A 21096-nucleotide genomic window follows, 5' to 3' on the forward strand; every position below is an offset into this window, starting at 1 on the left:
GGGCACAAGAAGAGGAATCGTGGGCGGTATTCCTCTCCTAGTTCCCCCTCCTCTCTCTCCTCTTTGTCTTCATCTTCTGACTCTTGACTCTTCTCCCCCATGGAGAAAGAGGAAGGGGAAGAAGAGGTAAGTGAAGAGGACCAGGAAGGCGAGTCGCAGTTAAAGGGACATGGCGCCCTGAGACACCTCTTCTTCTCCGGAGGAGGAGGGCGACGCGAGAGATTCCCATGTTCCCCGGGCTCGTGGGATTGTTCACGGCAAATCTCGTGCAAGGCCTCCATGCACGACAACCGCACTAGAGGGCGTAGGTATCGTCTCCCAGAGCACGGTGACGGGGTCCTCGGCTCCCCGAGCAGCTTTTCAGACTCGAGTTGAATCGCTCTTGAGCGGGTAAATGAGAGTCCCGGCTTCGGTACGAGAAATCACAGCTGTGGTCTCTTGTGAAGAATCGCGGTACGCACGACTACCTCCACGGGGGTAGCCACGCGGACCAGCTCAGCGACTCGTGTGTCGCGTGAGCAGGGAGCAGGCTCAGACAGCTGCACACTCAACCTGCGTGACTCGGGCGTGGCATGGAGCCACCTCGCGGCTCAGCCCGCGACGTGGCATGGAGCCACCTCGCGGGTCAGCCCGCGACATGGGGGCCGGTCGTGCAAGACCAGGCTAGCTCTCGCGCATACCAGCCGCACGAGACACAGCCAACCCCCATGCTTTTTGGCCGTGTAACAGGTGAGGCCAAGCACACCACTTGCGCAACTAACCTGTCTACACCTCCTGGTGGTGAGCGCTGCAGTTCCCAGCGATCTCGCTCGCGCTCGAGCTCCTTCGGGAGCTTCGTGGGGCTCGCAACGACCAGTCACGCACTTGGTCGCAGTGGGAACCTTGATGCATTCCGTCGGGGATGAACCCTACTAGGGTCCTTCCTTGACTCCTGAATACACGCCTGGTTCGGTCTTAGGACCAGAGAGAGTGTATTCATGGGGGATGTCATCAGACGTGCAGCATGTTGCTTCCCCTACACCTCCAGATGTAGCAGGACCGAGGGATCATCCACCTCCACAGCTTTCACCTGCCGTGGAGACGGAAGATCCCGGGGTGGAGTCACCGTTTCTAGAGGTTATTAACCTCATGCGTGAGATTAATATCCTCAGGGCTCTTCCTGCGGTAGCATCTGAGGATAAGTATACAGCCTTAGAGACCCTATGGGGAGCTCCCGAAGGTAGTTCATGGCCCATCACGCTATCCTGGTCGAGACAGGCTGCTCGAGCATTGGACCGAGTGAGTGACCAGATCGCAGGACCTGGTGACTCACTTAGGAGCCAAGGTTCGAACAAGCTTTTCCCTCAACCACTCCAGGGACAGAAGAGGTACTACGACACGGATCTTCTGTGCCTTGTCCTCTCCCTCTTGACCCCGCGGTCGGAGCGCTTGCTTGAGGTTCCTCAGTCGAGAGTTTGAAATCTCAGAGTGTCTCCTTTTCAGCCTCTGAGATTTCAACAATGGAGTCCATCTCTGTAGCCGCTCTCCAGGCTGCTTCGTGGCTCGACCGCTGGTGTGGTACGGCCACAGTGTTCGCACGGAACACCAAGCTCGCTACCCCCGAACACATGGAGCAGTACAGGAACCTAGTTTTGTCTATGGGAAAGCTGTTGCCTTTCTCTTGGACCAGCTTGCTACCCAGTATGCCAATCTGATCCTCAAAAAGCCTGAGGCAGTAGCCGCTCGTTTGGTGAGACAGATTGGTTCAGGAGAGGCCCTGGCACTCGGGAACACTCCTATTAGAGCTGCAACTTCTCTCTTTCCACCAGAGGAAGTTCGGGCCGCGTGGGATAAATGGCGCCTCAACTTGAAGGACTCCATTATCCACCAGGCGCAGGCTGCGAGTTTCAAGATGACTTGGTCCTGCGAAACCGTCCGCGGCCAGGTCGAGTCAGGCCAAGCCCACGGGAAGTAGCAATGGTACCGCAGGTTCTGCTCCCAAACAGACCTTTCAGCCTCCCTCGGGAGCTCCTCCATGTCGTGGAAAAAATAGGGGCAAGCAAGGGAAAGGTAAAACGCTGAGCTTGGCTTTCCCCTTCCCATGCTGCCGAAGGTAGGGGGATGCCTATCTCGCCATTGGGTGATATGGCAGCACCTCGGGTCTGAGGAATGGATAGTGTTGACTCTTCGCGAAGGGTGCAATGATGTTCCGTCTGAAGGGCATAGATATCTCCAACACCCTTGAGATTTATATGCTCATTAAGAGCTTCGAACAGTCGTGTCCCCCGAGGGCACTTCGAGTTCCCTAGTGACATGTCTCTCTAGTTCTCGGGTCTCTTACTCATGCTCCGTACGAACCCTTGAGCCGTGCCTCAGACAGGCACCTGACCCTTAAGACTTTTTCTGCTAGCCTTAGCATCGGCGAAGAGATTCGGGGAGTTACACGGCCTCTCTTGTAATGTCACTCACGCAGAGGGTTGGAAGGAGATCGCCTTGAGTTTTGTGCCAGAGTTCGCGGCCAAATTTCAGAACCCAGCGATCCACGATTCCAGGTTCGAGGCCTTCACTATTCCTTCCTTACTGGATGCGGCGAGTGGGGGTTTAGGTAAGAGGCTTCTCTGTCCCGTCAGGTGTCTCCGGCGCTATCTTAAGCGAACTCGGCATCTCAGACCTGGATGTTGACAACTCTTCGTTAGCACCGGCAGAGCCAAGAGGGAGGTGTCGAGGAACACGATATCCTTCTGGATCCATGAAACCATCCGCAAGGCATATGAGACTTCCTCAAGAGTCCAAGCACCAGCAAGGGTTAAAGCTCACGAGATCAGGGGTATTGCCCCACACTTGCTTTCAAGAGAAATCTTGCAGCGGTCCAAGTGCTGAAGGCTAGCGTTTGGAAATGCCAGACCACCTTTACGGCCTTTTACTTGAGGGAGTTTATGCACAAGTCCTTAGACACCTTTGTTCTTGGCCCTCTGGTAGCGGCTCAAGCTATTGTCTGACCTCTCCGGTTCCTCCCGGACAGGGAAGTCTCTTGGATTGATTTTTGTGGTATGTTTGGCACTGTGAAAGCAGTGTGCATGTGCTCTGCCTTTCACTCTGTCTCCTCCCATGGAGTCCCATATATCAAGACAAGTCTTCCCAGGTAAGATTGCTAGAGTTTGTTTACAGGTATTCTCCACCCGTCTTCTGCTAGGCAGGGAAAACGGTGGATGTATAAACCCTTTGTCTTTTGGTTATGGAGGTTCATCCAGTCACTGCGACCCTAGGGTCGAGTTTCTCTTGCATTCACGTTCTCAGGTCGCTCGATGCTCTTACCCAACATCGCGCGACCCGGCTCCCAGTCTCCCAGACCCACCATCATCATGTCGGGTTGAGAGACGGGTTGGTGGATTTAGTCCTCTGCTCTCATTTGAGACTAGGTCTATATCCGGGCAGTTAGCTTTTCACAAGCAGCAAAGGCAGACATCCCACCAACCAGTGAGTCTTCCTATATTAAATGATTACGAGGTTTGTATATCGCATCGAACAAATGACAATTTGTCCTAAATTGTATTTTTCCTAGCTATACAAAATCGTAATCATTTATTATAAATGCCCGCCTCTACCACCCCTCTCATGTTCCACATTGAGCCTAAAGCGTTTGAATGAGGAAAGTGGGCTGGCGGTGGAGGGAGTGAAGCTCCGCCTCATACCGCCAGCCAACCTATCAGCACAACTGCCTGTTTTTCTTTCTCTTCGGCTGTTTCAGCTGCGCTGAAGCGGATTCCTATATTAAATGATTACGGGTTTATATAGCTAGGAAAAATACAATTTTGGACAAATTGTCATTTTTCCTAATGATAGAAAACTGTAGCTATTTATACAGATTGACCTGCCAACACCAGTCCCCCTTGAAATATTACCTCCAAGCAAAGTGAGGTTCACAGCCAGGTGTGTGAGTGAGAGGGGTAGTTATTACCCCCACCTCTCCCGCTAACTAGCGGGCGGATGGTTAACCCATGCTAAAAATCTAATGGCTCGTCTTTCAGCTTAGCCTAAAGTAATAACCTTCTAAAAAGCTACAGGTTTGTATCATTAGGAAAAATACAAATTACTTCCAAATTGGTCATTTTGATGTTACTGTTTTTAAAATATTTTATTTAATTTCATTTGTTCATTACTTCTCATATCATCATTAATTATTTCCTTATTTCCTTTCCTCACTGGGCTAATTTTCCTTGTTGGAGCCCTTGGGCATATAGCATCCTGCTTTTCTAGCTAGTAATAATAAAAGTGATAATAAAAAACTGACTGAATGACAGTACCAGAGATTAATAACATCAGGAATAAGAAATTTAATAGACCACAAACTTTTGTCCAATAAATTAAGATAAGAATCAGCAGGTGAAGACCATACAGAAGAACAGTACTTAAACAAGTAAAATTAAATAAAATACCTTCTCAATTAACTAATTTTTTGTGGAATTAAAGAAAAAAACACAAAGTGTTTCTCAAAAGTAAGTTTGCAATCAAGTATCACACATAAAACTTTAAAGGAGTTATGTATAGTTAAAGAAACATTATCAATGTAAAGATGTAAATGTTGAGGAGTGACTGTTCTTGACCTACTTACAATCATACTTTGAGTTTTGTTAGATTTCAGCTTCATTCCCCATAATCTGCACCATGCACTAATTTTGGCCAAATCTCTATTATGGGATTCAGCAACCCTAGATATACATTCAGGAGATGGAATTGAAGCAAAGAGCATAGCATCATCTGCATATGCAACAAGCTTATTTTCTAGGCCAAACCATTTATCATGTGTATATACTATGAAAAGTAATAGTACCGTACAAGAACACTATCCTGAGGAACACCAGATATCACATTCCCATACTTCTCACTATGGTGCCCATCAACAACAACTTTTTGCAATTTGTTACTTAAAATTTCAATGTTGGTGGTAAGAAAAGACCCATCTACTCTCAACTGTTTGAGTAGCAAACATATGAATATTGTCTGACTATTGAAATATCTTGCAATGTCAATGGCAGGTTATGAAATATTTGTACACTTAATAGCCAAATACAGTATAAGTGATGTAGTTAATTCGTTCTTTGTATCTGATGTTCTTTTATTTGTTTGTATCTGTCTTGCAGGCCACCAAAGCTCCAGCAGCTGTAGCTACACCATGTACTTCAGATTACTTGTTTTATAAAGTAAGTGTATTAATCACGCATTAATATGAATAAAACTTGTGTACTATATGTGCTAGCTGGTCTAGGAACTTATGATAAATTAATTTTAATATCCTGCTTTTAGGTTATTAATTGGGGCTGCATCTGCCTACTTAGTACATGTGAAAGAATCCTCATATACTTTGCTAGATTACACAACTATAAAGAAATGTGGCTTAGCAGCTTAGCAGTAGTTTAATCTGTGTAAAATCAAGTAATTGTTTGGTTGTACTGTATTCTTGGTTTCATATTTCTTGCTGTTCTTGACTTTTAAATTTCCTCTCATACCACCTGCTTGGAGTATTAGGCATATACAGTATTAGAATATTCCATAATCTAATTCTTATTAATTATCATGTGTGGATTTTTAAATATTAAACTTAGCCGGTGAATATATAAATAGCTGACGTCTCCGACGGCCTGACAGATTCCAAAAAACTCGCGAGCGATCGCCATGAAGGTAGCGGGTGTGCCCACCAGCGCCGACTATCGGCCAGATACCGCATATACTTCTCAACCACTCCAGTTCTTCTCTGTCGGTGTCACCGACAACATTGGTTCCGCTCGCTCTAGACCTCGAGTTTTCTACCGAATTGGTGAAGTACTTGGTTTTGGTTTTATTGCTCTCGCCGTGTTGGATTATTCAATACTATCTTCAAAAGAAATGCTTTTGAAAGGAGAGGAAAAGTTTTTTGCCCTTGCTTTTTTAATCTCGTTCTGGTTTTTCCATAGAGAAAAGATGGCCGACCCTTCCCTCAGTGTACGGAAGTGTGTTAAAGGCTTTTAGTAATTATTTTATCACTTTATAAATTATTGTTGATATTTATAGATTTACCTCTATATATTTTATATCTCACCCGCCTTTATTAGGCCTCTTCGATTAGCTTTCCATTTATACTAAACATCGAGATAAATTTTATGTTTTTGTTTATATGCGGCCTTTACCTATTCTTTGTAGGCGGTCCTAACTTGGAAAACGAAGTTAAACAACGTTGAGCCCATTCAACTTTTATTTTTGTTTAGATTAAAACAGTTGCTCTGTAAGAGTGATGAGATGAATATTTTTAGAAAATATTTTAAGAAATTTATTCTTTGAATAGTCTTTGTGCTGTTTTTCAAAGATGAACTAACGTTTGGTTTATTTATGCTACGCAGTTTGCGCTCTATCGTTACGATAGAGAAAGAGAGAATCACGGTTTCACTTTGCAGAAAGAGTAAATCGATTTTGACGTTTTGTTCATTCTTCTTTCAAACTGAAGTTTTTTAGATACTAATTTAAAGGAACATGTTAATTTTCATTTTCTTAGTCCTTTCAGTTTTTTCCTTTAGTCAAATAATCTGTTATTGACGAAGGGTGAGTGAGCCATTCTCTTGTGAGTGACAAGAGAGAGAGAGAGAGAGAGAGAGAGAGAGAGAGAGAGAACGATCCGATCTTTATTCTCGTCCCAAGTCTCTGTACAAGGAGTTTGGGAGCGAGTAACGTTGTTCTCGATTCAGTTTTTTACTCTCGTCCCAAGTCTCTGTACGGGGAGAGAGGATAAAACGTTTTAGTTTTTATTCTCGTACCAAGGCACTGTACGGTGAGAGATTGAAAACGTAGTCCTTAGTGAATTAGTCTCATCCCCAGTCACTGATCTTTTTAACTTTATATATTTCTGTTTTATTCGATATATATGTATATGTTTATTGATTTTTGCATGTGTGTTTCATTTTGTACTAATCTGCTTACATTATACGACTCATTTCGCAATTCTAACCTTTAGATTTAAGGGAGAATTGCGTGCTTCAGGTAGAAATCAGTTTTATTCATGTCTTATGTGAAATTATTAAAAAATGCGATATCAGTGAAGTAAGTGCAAAAAACATGTTCTGTGTTGCGGAGGGTTCGTTTGTTCGTGCTTGTCACTTGCCTAGTCCGAGACCTCTTTCAGGCTCCCCTGCACCAGGGAGAAGGAATGTCGTAGGACCTAAGGGAGTGAGGAGTGTAAACCAACGAACAGACGTTCCCTCAAAGGTATCAGACGTTGCTCGTCAAGCACGTCCTTGCCATAAGACAGGAGAGACGAAGTTCCTCCTCGTCTTCCGATGATTCGTCTCTTTAAAAGCCTGGGCGTAAAGTTTCGAGACGGTTGAAACTTTTATTAGTTCCTTCAGAACAAGTTCAACGTCCTAGCTGTAGTCATCATAAGAGTCCCGTTCATAGCGATGACGTTCATGTACAGACGTTTCTGCCACAGACTCGACGTGACGTTGAGCGGTAGACACCGTAGACACAACGTGACGTCGAGTGTCAGTCACCGTAGTCACGATATAGCATCGATCAGCAGTTACTGCTGTTACTACGTGACGTTTGAACGTCAGCCACCGCAGTCACAGGTTGATCCGAAGTTAAGTGTTTTGCAAGATATGCTGTTAAAGCTTTCTTCTTTAATAGAAGCTTTCGATCCTGTTCCTGTGCGAAAGGATCCTTTGCTTTTTGTACGTCACGGTTCTGGGCTATGTGATTCGGGTCTTCAACCTTCTAGACGAGCTTTGTTACGCCACGCTGACGTTATCCCTAGTGACAGCTTTGCTGTTAAACGAGATGCGGAGCATAAATCTCGATGTAACTTTGATCGCTTTGAACGTCAGCCACCGCAGTCACAGCGTGACGTTGAGCTGCAGACACCGCAGACACGACGTGATGTTGAGCGGTAGACACCGTAGACATGACGTGACGTCGAGGGTCAGTCATCGTAGTCACGATATAGCATCGAACAGCAGTCACTGCTGTTACTACGGGACGTTTGAACGTCAGTTACTTCTGTCACGACGTGTAGTAGAATAACATTCTCTGCAGTCACAACGTGACATCGACCCTCCAACTTTAACTTCTGTTCATATACAAGTTGATGTAGCCTGTCAGGCTTTTCCTTCACGTCATTCTGAATATAAATCTCCTTCTCGCAAGACTTTAGATTTATCAGATGATGTGCCTTCTGAAGAAGTTGATGACCCCCTTTCAACTAATGTACCTTTGGGGAGTCATTCAGAAGAGGAGTAACCTAGGGTGGTCCAACAATCCCTTGTTTTTTAATTATGAATTTCTTTAGTGAAATTTTGTCCTACTCGTTTTGTAACGGCTGCTCCGCCGTCTGAGTTTACTCTTGGCATGACTTTCTTCGACTCCTACATTTACGAAGTCAGTTCTCTCTTGTTCTTCCAAGAGGGCCATGCTCCTACTGGGAGACTGGTTGGAATCCAGGAGAAGTTTAGGAAAGTCTGCTTTTGCTTTTCCTCCTTCTTAATTAGCTTCTCGCTCGGGCGTCTGGTGTGACACAGGAGAAGCTCGAGGAGAAGTTCTCGGCTTGGGCGTACCTGCCTCTGCCCAGGGAGACTTCTTAAGCCTAGTGGACTCTCCTCGTCGTCTAGCCATGAGACGCTCCAAGATTTTATGGTCTGCTTCAGAGCTAGACCATCTCCTGTTAGGAGTTTTTTCGAGCGTTTGAAGTTTTTATTTGTTGGATTGGTCCCAGGGAGCCTTAAGTAAGAAGGTCTCTCCAGCGGTCAATGTATTGCTGTACAATTATGTCATGCATGAACAAGGCTATCAGGGATGGCTCCAATGATCTGGCAGCCACGTTCACTGCAGGAACAAGGCTATCAGGGATGGCTCCAATGATCTGGCAGCCACGTTCACTGCAGGAGTACTTAAGATGTAAATGCGCTCAATGTGTTCATTGTCAATACAAAGTTCACGATGAAGACTACCAAATCTGTCTTGGCAGCAGTAAGGGAAGACGACTGGATGGTCTCTCTCGACCTTCAGGATGCATACTTCCACATCCCGATTCATCCAAACTTTCAACAACATCTGAGGTTTGTGGACGGGAAAGTAATGTACCAATTTCGAGCACTGTGCTTCGGCCTCATTCCTGCTCCTCTTGTTTTTACAAGGCCCTTGCAAAATGTAGCAAGCTTTCTACATTTTTTGAGGATTCGGAGCCTCCCTTTATTTTGACGACTGGCTAATCAGGGCGTCGTCATTAAATCGCTGTCTGGAGAGCCTCTAATGGACATTAGACCTAACCAAGGAGCTAGGTCTCATAGTGAACGTAGAGAAGTCGTAACTTACAGTACTCCATCCCAGACTATTCTTTATTTGGGAATGGAGATACAGTGTCGGATTTTTCGGGCCTTTTCGTCTCCCACAAGAATGGAACAAGCTCTGTTAGAAGTCCTTCACTTGCAAGAGAAAAACAGTTGCTCTGTAAGAGTTTGAACGAGCCTCGTGGGAACTCTTTCATCGCTGGAGTAGTTTATCTCTCTGGGGAGACTCAACCTTTGCCCTCTCCAATTTCACCTAAACCATTGGAACAAGGAGAAGGGCTTAGAGAGTATCTCTTTCCCAATCTCCAACTCAGTCTAGACATGTCTGACTTGGTGGGACAGCAACATCAGACTTCGAGGTCTTTCTCTTGCGATCAAGAACCCAAACCATGTGTTGTATTCAGATGCATCGGATTTGGGTTAGGGAGCTCCACTGGACAGTCTGGAATGCTCGGGTCTTTGGTCCACGGATCAGAAGGAACTCCATTTAAGGCAAGTAACATCTCTCCTTTGGCGAGATTTGTGCAAGGAAAAATGAATGTCTTGGCGGACTGCCTCAGCAGAAGAGGACAAGTCATCTCCATGGAGTGGACGTTGCACAAGACTGTGTGCGAGAAGCTATGGATGACATGGGGTCAACCCACCATAGATCTTTTTGCGACTTCACTGACAAAGAGGCTCTCGACTTACTGCTTTCCAGTTCCAGATCCAGAGGCAGCCCACATAGACGCTTTCCTGCTGGACTGGTCTCACCTGGACGTTTATGCCTTTCCACCTTTCAAGATCCTAAACAAGGTGCTGCAGAAGTTCACCTCTCACGAAGGGACCAGGTTGACGTTGGTTGCTCCACTCTGGCCCGCGAGAGAGTGGTTCACAGAGGTACTTCTATGGCTGGTAGACGTTCCAAGAAGTCTACCGTTGCGGATGGATCTCTTGCGACAGCCTCACGTAAAGAGATTTCATCAAAGCCTCCCCACGCTTCGTCTAACTGCCTTCAGACTGTCGAAAGACTCTCTTGAGCTCGAGGGTTTTCGAAGGAGGCAGCTAGAGCGATCGCGAGGGCTAGAAGATCCTCTACCATCAGGATCTATCAGTCGAAATGGGAGGTATTTAGAGACTGGTGGAAGTCCTCCTGTATTTCCTCTTCCAAGTGCCTCTGTAGCGCAGATTGCGGATTTTCTGCTTTATCTGAGAAACGGTCGCTCCCTCTGCATCCACCATTAAAGGCTACAGAAGCATGTTAGCTTCTGTTTTCAGGCATAGGGGTTTGGATCTTTATAATAACAAAGATCTCCAAGACCTGCTTAAGTCTTTCGAGACTTCCAAGGAGCGTCATATTTCGACTCCTGCTTGGAACTTGGACGTGGTCCTACAGTTCCTTATGTCAGACAGGTTTGAACCATTAAATTCAGCCTCCCTGAAGGATCTTACCCTCAAGACACTTTTTTTGGTGAGCTTGGCTTCGGCTAAAAGGGTTAGTGAGATACATGCTTTTAGCAAGAACATCGGCTTCTCCACTAATAAAGCAGTATGCGCTCTTCAACTTGGTTTTTTGGCCAAGAATGAACTTCCGTCTCGTCCTTGGCCTAAATCATTTGAAATCCCCAGTCTTTCTGAAATTGTGGGGAATGAAGTTGAAAGAGTGCTGTGCCCCGTTAGAGCTCTTAAATTTTATTTATCCAGAGCTAAACCGCTACGAGGTTGTTCAGAGGCTTTATGGTGCTCCGTTAAAAAGCCCTCTTTGCCCATGTCTAAGAATGCGTGGTCTTATTTTATTAGACTTTTGATTCGGGAGGCACACTCTCATTTAAGTGAGAAGGATCGTAATTTACTTAAAGTCAAGGCTCATGAAGTCAGAGCGATAGCAACTTCAGTAGCGTTTAAGCTAAATAGATCCATTAAAAGTATTATAGACGCGACCTTTTGGAGAGGCAAGTCGGTATTCGCTTCATATTACTTGAAAGATGTCCAGACTCTTTATGAGGACTGCTACACACTGGGACCATTCGTAGCAGCGAGTGCAGTAGTGGGTGAAGGCTCTACCACTACATTCCCTTAATCCCAATATCCTTTTAATCTACTCTTGAAATTTTTAATCTTATTTTGGGTTGAACGGGAGACTAAGAAGTCTTTCGCAATCTTTTTGATTTGGCGGGTGGTCAAAATGTTGTTTCTTGAGAGCGCCCAGATTAAGGGTATTGATGAGGTCCTGTTATAGGGGTGTTTGCCCTGGATATAACAGCTCCTGGGAGTCTTTCAGCATCCTGAGAGGATGGCTGGGCTTCGTGAGGAAAGCGGACTAATGAGGCAAAGTAATCATCAGAGTCAGCTTCCTTACCAGGTACCTATACTTAAGTTTGTTTTTATGAAATATTTGTCAAAAACTCTTGGGCACATACGCCTTTATTGTTATAATACTGGTCTCTACCCACCACCATGGGTGTGAATCAGCTATTTATATATTCACTGGCTAAGTTTAATATTTAAAAATGATATTTTCATTATAAAAGGGATTTTGACGTAGGAAAAATCTATTTCTGGGCGAAGGACCTGTGCCGCCCAGTGAATAAGCTCCATTTAGCACTTATTCTTAGGTAATTTACTGCTAAATATACCAGAGAAAAAATGTAAAGGAGTGCTAGGTTAACTAGCTCGCTCACCTATTGGTGTCGGTATAAAATTGGGCGTATAATCCAGAGGTCCCGCACTATTTAGATTCATCCACGACAGAAACCCCAATAGAGGAGAGCCGTTCAACCTCACTCGGTACTACTAACAATGCATCCGCTCAGAACCCAACTCCTTAGCACCCAAAGTTTGGGGACTCCAAGGGAGAGGAGCTGGGAGGGTTCACTGGGCGGCACAGGTCCTTCGCCCAGAAATAGATTTTTCCTACGTCAAAATCCCTTTTCTGGGCTCGAACCTGTGCCGCCCAGTGAATCTATACAAGAGAAAATGTCACCAAACTTGCAAAATAAAGGAAAAAACATAAGCGTAAGGGAAATACAGGATGCTTTTAATCAGAGATGAGTACCAAAAAACAATTATAAGGGTATCTTAAATATGAACATAAATCCAATAAGGTAGGTATAATAATGCCGTGAGTGATAATATATACAGATACTCAGGAGCATAAAATTTACAAATATAATAACAGTATTCAGGTGCGAGACCAACGAATACAATAGGGTATAAATGAGGCAGGTAAGAGGGAGAGATAAAGAGTCAAGGCATTAACCTGTGAGTTACTTGGGAGTAACTACGCTCCCTGCGGCTACTGTAGAAAATTTTAGGGCTTCCAAATGTTTAAGGTAGTGTTTCTTGAACACTGACGGTGATTTCCACCCTGTATACCTGGAAAGGTCTGTAAAATTCATGTGGTGAAAGAAGTTCACCGAGGTAGCAACCGCCCTGATATCATGTGCAAGAGGAAAAGAGACAGGGTTAGCTTGTTTAATAAAATACAAGATTTGTTGCCTGATCCCTTTAATAGTAATGGTACCGCCTTGTTCTCTAACGAATAGAGGCCCCGAGGAGTTAGAGGAGGTCCGGGATAAAAAAGACCTAAGAGTAGTAACAGGGCACAGAGACGGATCTTGCGTGAGGGGAACAATTTTCCAGGAAGACCATCTGTTTTGAGGGTCTTCGTTCTTAGCCAAAAAGAATTTGTTAGGAGAAAGAAGGACCTCTCCCGAAGGCAGGAAGTCAATATGACCCGGGTCTCTCGACAAGGCTGCCAATTTAGAAATTCTTGCCCCGGAAGCCAAGCTCACCAGGAAAAGTGTTTTCCTGAGAAGGGGAATGTAATCACAAGAACTGTTAATGGTATCAGAAGCCAATCTGAGTACGTCATTAAGGAACCAGGTCACCGGAGTAGGACGAGTAACCGGTTTCAGTCTGGCACAAGCTTTCGGAATTGAAGCTAACAAAGAGTCGGTTAAGTCTATGTTAAAATCCACTAGGAAGATATTTTTCAGAGCCGATTTAATAGTGGTGATAGTATTGGCTGCCAGACCTGATTCTAATAAAGATCTAAAGAAAGTGACTGTAAGGTTCAAGTTCATACAGTTCACGTCTGAGTCTATTAAAAATTTTGCCAACTTTTTAACTGCAGAGTCATACTGGCGGATGGTGGAATCCCGTTTATCCGATTCTAGGAACAAGGTGTTTTGAGGATCAATATTGGCACCATGCATAGCCGCAAACTTCATAAAGTCCATAAAGTTAGGGCGCTCTGAATGTTTGAGAAAGCGTACACAACGCGTGTTTGTACTATCTGAGACAGAACCGGATTGGGTATCGGGTGAGGGTATAGTCTCAACTCTCGCAGGAGAGGATACCAGTTGCTCTTGGGCCAGTTGGGTGCGACCAAGGCTACTTGTCCCTTGAAGGATCTCAGTTTGTCTAGAACTTTCAGCAAAAGATTCACCGGGGGAAAGAGATAAATCTTTTCCCAGGTGTCCCAATTCTGTGACATGGCGTCTGTGGCGTAAGCCTGAGGGTCTAGATTGGGAGCCACATATACTCTCAATTTGTGGTTGGATTCCGTGGCGAAGAGGTCCACTTGGAGACCGGGAACCTGAGAGAGAATCCACCGAAATGACTTTAGATCGAGTGACCATTCCGATTCTAGAGGGGAGGTCCGGGACAGGGCGTCTGCCACTACATTCCGGACTCCCGCCAGGTGGACATCTGAAAGATGCCAACGGTTCAAGGCTGCTAGGGAGAATATGGCTACTAGAACATGGTTCAGAGGCCCTGACTTTGACCCGCCTCTGTTGAGGCAGCGGACCACCACTTCGCTGTCGAGGACCAGACGAAGGGGTTGTTTCTTGGGAAGAGCAAGACGTTTCAGGGTTAGAAGAACTGCCATGGCCTCTAGCACATTGATGTGAAATTGGCGGAACAAGGGAGTCCAAAGACCTTGAACTTTCTTGAGCTGGGAATAACCGCCCCAACCTGACAAGGATGCGTCCGTGTGAATGATTAATTTCGGAGGCGGAAATCGAAGGGGAACTGACTTTGACAGACTGTTTGTTCTTGTCCAAGGAAGAAGTCTTTCCCGTAGAATGGGAGGAAGGCGGACTTTCCTGTCCCGGAGCTTCCGGTTCGCCCTCGAACGCCAGACACGATTGATATCTTTCAATTTTGCCTTCAGAAGAAGATCCGTCACTGAGGCAAACTGAAGGGACCCCAGAATCCTCTCTTGGAGTCGTCTGGAACTTACTTTGTCTTTGAGAAAGCGTTTGGTGTTCCTTGCAATCTCTAACCTCTTGGGTCTGGGAAGACACAGAGTATGAGATATAAGATCCCATTGCAGGCCGAGCCATTGGACCTTCGATTTTGGAAGAAGACGGGACTTCTTGAAGTTGATCTGGAAGCCTAGAGATTGAAGATAATGGATGACTTTGTGAGTGGCTTTTAGGCAATTTTGGGAGGTGTCTGACCAAATGAGCCAGTCGTCCAGATAGGCTACTACTTGAATCCCTTGATTCCTGAGTTCCTGAACAGCGACTTCTGCTAACTTTGTGAAGATCCTTGGGGCGATGTTGAGCCCGAAAGGCATCACCTTGAAGGAGTAACTTTTGTCCCCTAAGCGAAAGCCTAGGTACGGACGGAAGTGTCTCGCTATCGGGATGTGATAATAGGCGTCTGTAAGATCGATAGAGGTGGTGACGGCCCCACGGGGAAGTAAGGTCCGCACCTGCGAGACGGTAAGCATTCGAAACTTGTCGCATTGAATGGACAAGTTGAGAAGGGATAGGTCTAGAATCACTCTTCTCTTGTCTGAATCCTTCTTCGGGACACTGAACAGCCGACCTTGAAACTTCAGGTGTTTCGTTTCTTGTACGGCGTTCTTTTGTAAAAGATCCTGGACAAATTCGACCAGGTCCGGAGTGGAATGTTGACGAAATTTGTTCGGAGGAGGAGGTCCTTGAATCCAACTCCACCCCAGTCCCTTGGAGATGATACTGAACGCCCAGGGACTGAACCTCCATTTGTTGCGGAAGACATAGAGCCTCCCCCCTACCTGCTGCCTCCACGTCCGCCTCGGAAGTTCTTTCCTCTGCGAAAAGCTCTTCCCCTGCCTTTGTTCTGGTTAGAACCACGGTGGTAGCCTCATACGACTGGTTAAAGGCAGGAGAAGTGGCGGAGGCACCAGAAAGCTTGCTCTTAGGAAGCAGAACGGTGACATAGTCGTCCGAAGGAGCCTGAGAGGTGGAAGGCTGTGCCGGGGCAACAGGAGATGGGGGAAGAGGCAGCCGGAAAATGGGCGAACCAGTCTGCTGTTGCCTGAACTGGGTGGAAGTAAATGGACGGAGCTTCTTCCTACCCCGGGCTTGGTAATTTGCAGGGTCAGATTTACGTTTAGGAGTCAAACCCCAACGGGCTTTAAGGCTCTGGTTGACTCTAGTGGCCTCCGCCAAGACTTCCTCTACAAGGTCCTCAGGGAAGAGGTTTGAACCCCAACAGGAGGACCGGATCAGCTTATTAGGTTCATGCCTAATAGTCGCCTCTGCCAGAACATGTTTGCGACACTTGCGTTTAGCAGTAGCGAAGTCATACAGGTCGTAGTATAATGACTGCAACGTAGCCTTGTTGAGAGATTTAAAAATACTCTCAGTATCGTAAGTCAAGGCTATCGACTCCGTGGAAGTGGCCAGGTTCAGAGTACGGCCAACGCGTAGGCGAGAATCATACTCCTGTTTAATGAGGGATTCCGGGAGACGGGGAAGCCGCTCACTAAACATTACCGAAGCACAGTCTGCAGCTAGCTTTCCAGAGGTAAATGTGGTATGGACGTTGTCCCAACACTCAATGCCTGAAGGAAGAAGGAGGGAGATTGGATCCACCTCTCGGATGGGAGGCAAGGGCTTCTCCTCCAGAGCATATTGGAAGGCAAGCTCTGCTACCTTATTGACACATGGAGTCACGGTGTTTTTGTCCATTAGGAACATTGTAAAAGAGCTCTTATAAGGCGTCAACATAGTGTTGGTGCAGCCGATGTCATTCAGGAATCTGGCCCACACAGATTGGGCCTGCTCTTTTGGGAAGATGACTGTCTCCTTGGGGACCTTGTCTAACCGAACCAAAGCTTCCTCGGTAAGCCTGGCATAACCATGAAATGGAAATGCCAGACCAGGAGGAAAGAATTCAAAGTCCTCTAGGGGACGAGTGCCAAGACCCTCCAAAGTTAACATTCCGTCTGAGAACGGGGAATGAAGAGCCATACGCCAAGGGTTGTTTTTGGCAAACTGCGGGAGCTTAGAGGCATCCGGGATGAGAGAGCTTTGGACCCGCTCCGGAGCACCTTGCTCTAATGCCCCAAGTCTCTGACCGATGTTAGAGAACATCGTGTCCATCTTAGACTGTATCTCTGATACAAACTTAGCCTGCATCTCCGACACGATGCGAAGCATGGCTGATTCGGAAAGGCCCGGGCTAGCAGCAGGTGTGGCGGAATGAACTCCCGGGTCGCGAGACTTAGAGGAGGAGCCAGAAGCCTTAGATGACAGGTTTGTATTCTGTTTAGAACCATGAGAAGCCTTATGAGGCTTATGAACTTTAGGTAAGGTTCTAGACTTATTCTTGGGGGGAACCGGGTGTGATCGTTGGGACGAATCACGGTCCCCAGAAAAACCATGGAAGGAAGAGCGATCAGAAGAAGAAGAAAGAGAGGGGCTGAGGATAGGAATCTCAGCGCCAGAAACACCTGCCTCACTTACCACCCTACCTGTATCTGGATCATCCAATAACATGGGTTCCACGTCAAGGTTCATGGAGGCAACATTGTCTTCTAGATCTCCGGGGGCGTCCGACGGATCCTGCTCTGGATCAGTAAACCCCGCTATGGTGGCATCAATGTGGGCAATGATGGGAGCTGCAACATGCCTAGCCACAGCGGCTGAAGACTTGGCGTTGGGGTAAATCAGGGAACAGTAGTCCTCGGAGAGGACGTACGACCGCTTGGACTTCACGTTCCGGGCAAAACCACCAACCCACACTTTCAGTGTGGCCCGAGCCGCAGACTTTTGCTCCGGGGATGCCTGAAATAATAGTGGGAATTATAAAAGGGCAGACTCCCAGTGGTCCTTCAAGACCATAGATATCTTACTAAATAGTGTATGTATGCCAAAAAAGGTAAGATAAATAAGAAGGCAACATAGCCAACGGGACTCACCGAGTCAGATCCAAGGGTGGTAACGAGGTCAAAACAGACCACACAGTTATCCGGGTGCCATACCACGACGTCCTCCAGCTGCACACCGCAGAGGGCGTGAGACCGACAGACGGTATGGCCGCAGGGCTGATGTAGAACAGCTGCACAGGCTGTCGTCTGACAATGCACCATCTATAAAAAGAATAGTATATGAGAAACTGTAATTCTCTTAAGTAGGGGCGGGTCCGGAGGACCCGGCCTAAACATAAGTCTAGCTTAAGACTAAAGTAAATAGTATATGAGAAACTGTAATTCTCTTAAGTAGGGGCGGGTCCGGAGGACCCGGCCTAAACCTAAGTCTAGCTTAAGACTAAAGTAAATAGTATATGAGAAACTGTAATTCTCTTAAGTAGGGGCGGGTCCGGAGGACCCGGCCTAAACATAAGTCTAGCTTAAGACTAAAGTAAATAGTATATGAGAAACTGTAATTCTCTTAAGTAGGGGCGGGTCCGGAGGACCCGGGCCTAACATAAGCCTAACACAAGATTAGGGCTTAACTGTAATATTCTTAAGTAGGGGCGGGTCCGGAGGACCCGGCCTAAACATAAGTCTAGCTTAAGACTAAAGTAAATAGTATATGAGAAACTGTAATTCTCTTAAGTAGGGGCGGGTCCGGAGGACCCGGCCTAAACATAAGTCTAGCTTAAGACTAAAGTAAATAGTATATGAGAAACTGTAATTCTCTTAAGTAGGGGCGGGTCCGGAGGACCCGGGCCTAACATAAGCCTAACACAAGATTAGGGCTTAACTGTAATATACTTAAGTAGGGGCGGGTCCGGAGGACCCGGCCTAAACAAAAGTCTAGCTTAAGACTAAAGTATAGCCATCCATTCCGGTCGAGCCGGGAGTATAAAAAAGGATGCAACAACAAAAATTTAAGACACAGGGTGTCTGATTTCCCGGGGCGAGGCTAAGCCCCGGGCCGGGAAATAAAAGTATCCAAAACCAATTCGTATAGGAACTCCGGGGTAGTGATCTGTCATATAATCATCATAGGAACTGTTATAAATTAAATAGGGGGGCGGAACTGTAGATAAGAACCGCCAACGGAACCCAGAGGGTTTCATATAACATAAACCAGTGTGATAAGTGAATATAAAATAGGGTGCACCGGGATCCAACTCTGTTGACCGGTGGCCAACCAGACTAGACAGAGCCGAACCCGCCGGGACACCCGGAGGACAAAGTCCATAAACACTGAACTACCCCCTCTACAAGGAGGGAAGGCAACGGTCCCCTAGGGGAGAGGGGGAGAGAAGCCTAGCCACCCACCTAGCGAGAGGGGGAGCATGGGGGAGAATCACGTGATACGGAGCAGCTGGGCTACCAACTGACGATCCCCAACCAGACAGATCAAACGGAGTAAAAGCACAATATTCATTATAATAGTAATAGCGTTGATAATATAAAATAAACACATAAAAATTTTTTTTTTTTTTTGGGCAAGGCATGCAACATAATAATTAAATCACAAAAGACACACCTGATGGCTTAAAAAATAACATTGCCGCCTAGCACGAAGGTCGGCAGCCATAACGATACGTAAATGATATCGGCCCAAAATTTGAACCAAGAGGGTTCTAAACGCTAAATAATGAATATCCATAATAACAAATAAAATTTAATAATAAAAATAATACATATAGTAACACCGCGAGTGAAACTAAAAGCTCTCAAAACAGGAGTACCAACTGTAAATGGAATCAAGCAAGATCGGTATGAACGAAGAGAATACACTCCTATAATTCAAATATTAGACGATCTAGGTTGCTCAAAACACAGCAAAACACAGCTTGGTACTTAACTTAGACGGTGTCTCCAGGGAAACCGACGAAGAAGCCATAATCCAAAGAAAATAAGCGAAAAAACGAGAGCACAACAAAAAAGCGGGTTACACACAAGACGTGCTAAAAGGAGTTGGGTTCTGAGCGGATGCATTGTTAGTAGTACCGAGTGAGGTTGAACGGCTCTCCTCTATTGGGGTTTCTGTCGTGGATGAATCTAAATAGTGCGGGACCTCTGGATTATACGCCCAATTTTATACCGACACCAATAGGTGAGCGAGCTAGTTAACCTAGCACTCCTTTACATTTTTTCTCTGGTATATTTAGCAGTAAATTACCTAAGAATAAGTGCTAAATGGAGCTTATTCACTGGGCGGCACAGGTTCGAGCCCAGAAAATAAATTTTTGAATATACTTACCCGGTGAATATATAATATTAAAGGCCCTCCCTTCCTCCCCGATAGAGACCCTGCGGACTGAGAAGAACTGGAGTGGTTGAGAAGTATATGCGGTATCTGGCCGATAGTCGGCGCTGGTGGGCACACCCGCTACCTTCATGGCGATCGCTCGCGAGTTTTTAGGAATCTGTCGGGCCGTCGGAGACGTCAGCTATTTATATATTCACCGGGTAAGTATATTCAAAAATTTATTTTATAATGAAAATATCATTTTCTTCCTGTTTAAGCAAAATTCCTGTTTGTTCCGACACTACTACAAACCCTTCGCGGTTTATAGGGATAATTACTTTCAGCAAAGCTGAAACTAGCCATAAGACTTTTATTGAGATAACTACCCCCACTGCTAGTTATTGGAGGGGGCAGGGGTTAGTACAGTACGTACCACCCTGCTCACGCACCTGTGTTCTATCGTCACTTTTTACTTTTGGCTCAGTGAGAGTAGACGTTCGTCTCTCTCTCCGCCCAAATTTATGTCTGGACATTTGACTTTATTTTTTACTCCTTTCTTGTGTTTTATATATATTTATACTGTACATTCATGTAATTTTTTATATATATTTAAAAATTCTTTTATCATTACAGTGTTTCTGTTTTTGTGTCAGTGTAGTGTGGTGTTACTCGAGGGCGGAGAAACCTCTTATAGTCTCTTCCCCTTTGTTGCCAGATAATCCGTAGGCTGTTAGCCTCCACGGCAGCAACCCGGCCGGCACAGTAGGGAAGTTGTCCTTATGTGAATACTCCTTTTCTTTTCGGATGTTGATGCCGCTCGCTCTCGATTCTTCAGAGGGAAGACTGCTTGCGGCCTACCCAGAGCTGGAGTTCGGTCTTGCTCCTCTTCGCTGATGCCGCCACTCTCCCTCGCTCTACATTATAGTCAGCAGAGGGAGTACATGATTTGAAGTATGTTTGTTGTTCCTCTAAGGCAACTCCTTTCCAATCCGCGGGTTAGATTGTTCTCTCGAGTGTTGTTTCTTCAGCTAATTAATTTTTTAATAAAATTGTTTTCAATTCAACTTTTAAGAAGAAGCTAATTAAGTTTGAATAAAATGGTTTTAGATTACCTTTCTACAGCACTAATAATGGCAGAGGGAGTGCTTAGTCTTTAGCTTGTTCCTTTCCCTTTTAGGAAACTCCTTTCCCAACCATGGGTTAGGTTGTTCTCAGTATGTGTTTTCTTGTCAGTAATTAATTTGGATACTGTAATAACTGTTTGCAATTTGACTTTTTTTTTTTTTTTTACAGTTCTTACAATGCTGCTCTCCTTCGACAATGTCAGCAGGCGAAGGGAGTGCACAGCCCTTAGTATGTTTGTATTCTCTTGGGGGACACCTTTCCTGTCTGCAGAT

At 45.7% G+C, this 21096-nt stretch overlaps 1 protein-coding gene across 1 annotated transcript in view; it reads left to right on the forward strand.

The window, feature by feature from the left end:
- Nucleotides 1-21096, forward strand: part of LOC137642689 (GATA zinc finger domain-containing protein 1) — an 81909-nt gene that overhangs the window by 20947 nt on the left and 39866 nt on the right. Inside the window, exon 2 of the mRNA XM_068375471.1 lies at nucleotides 5121-5180. Coding sequence (XP_068231572.1) covers nucleotides 5121-5180 — 60 coding nt within the window. The remainder of the gene's footprint in view (nucleotides 1-5120; nucleotides 5181-21096) is intronic.

Source organism: Palaemon carinicauda, chromosome 6, assembly GCF_036898095.1.
Source record: "Palaemon carinicauda isolate YSFRI2023 chromosome 6, ASM3689809v2, whole genome shotgun sequence".
Lineage (NCBI taxonomy): Eukaryota > Metazoa > Arthropoda > Malacostraca > Decapoda > Palaemonidae > Palaemon > Palaemon carinicauda.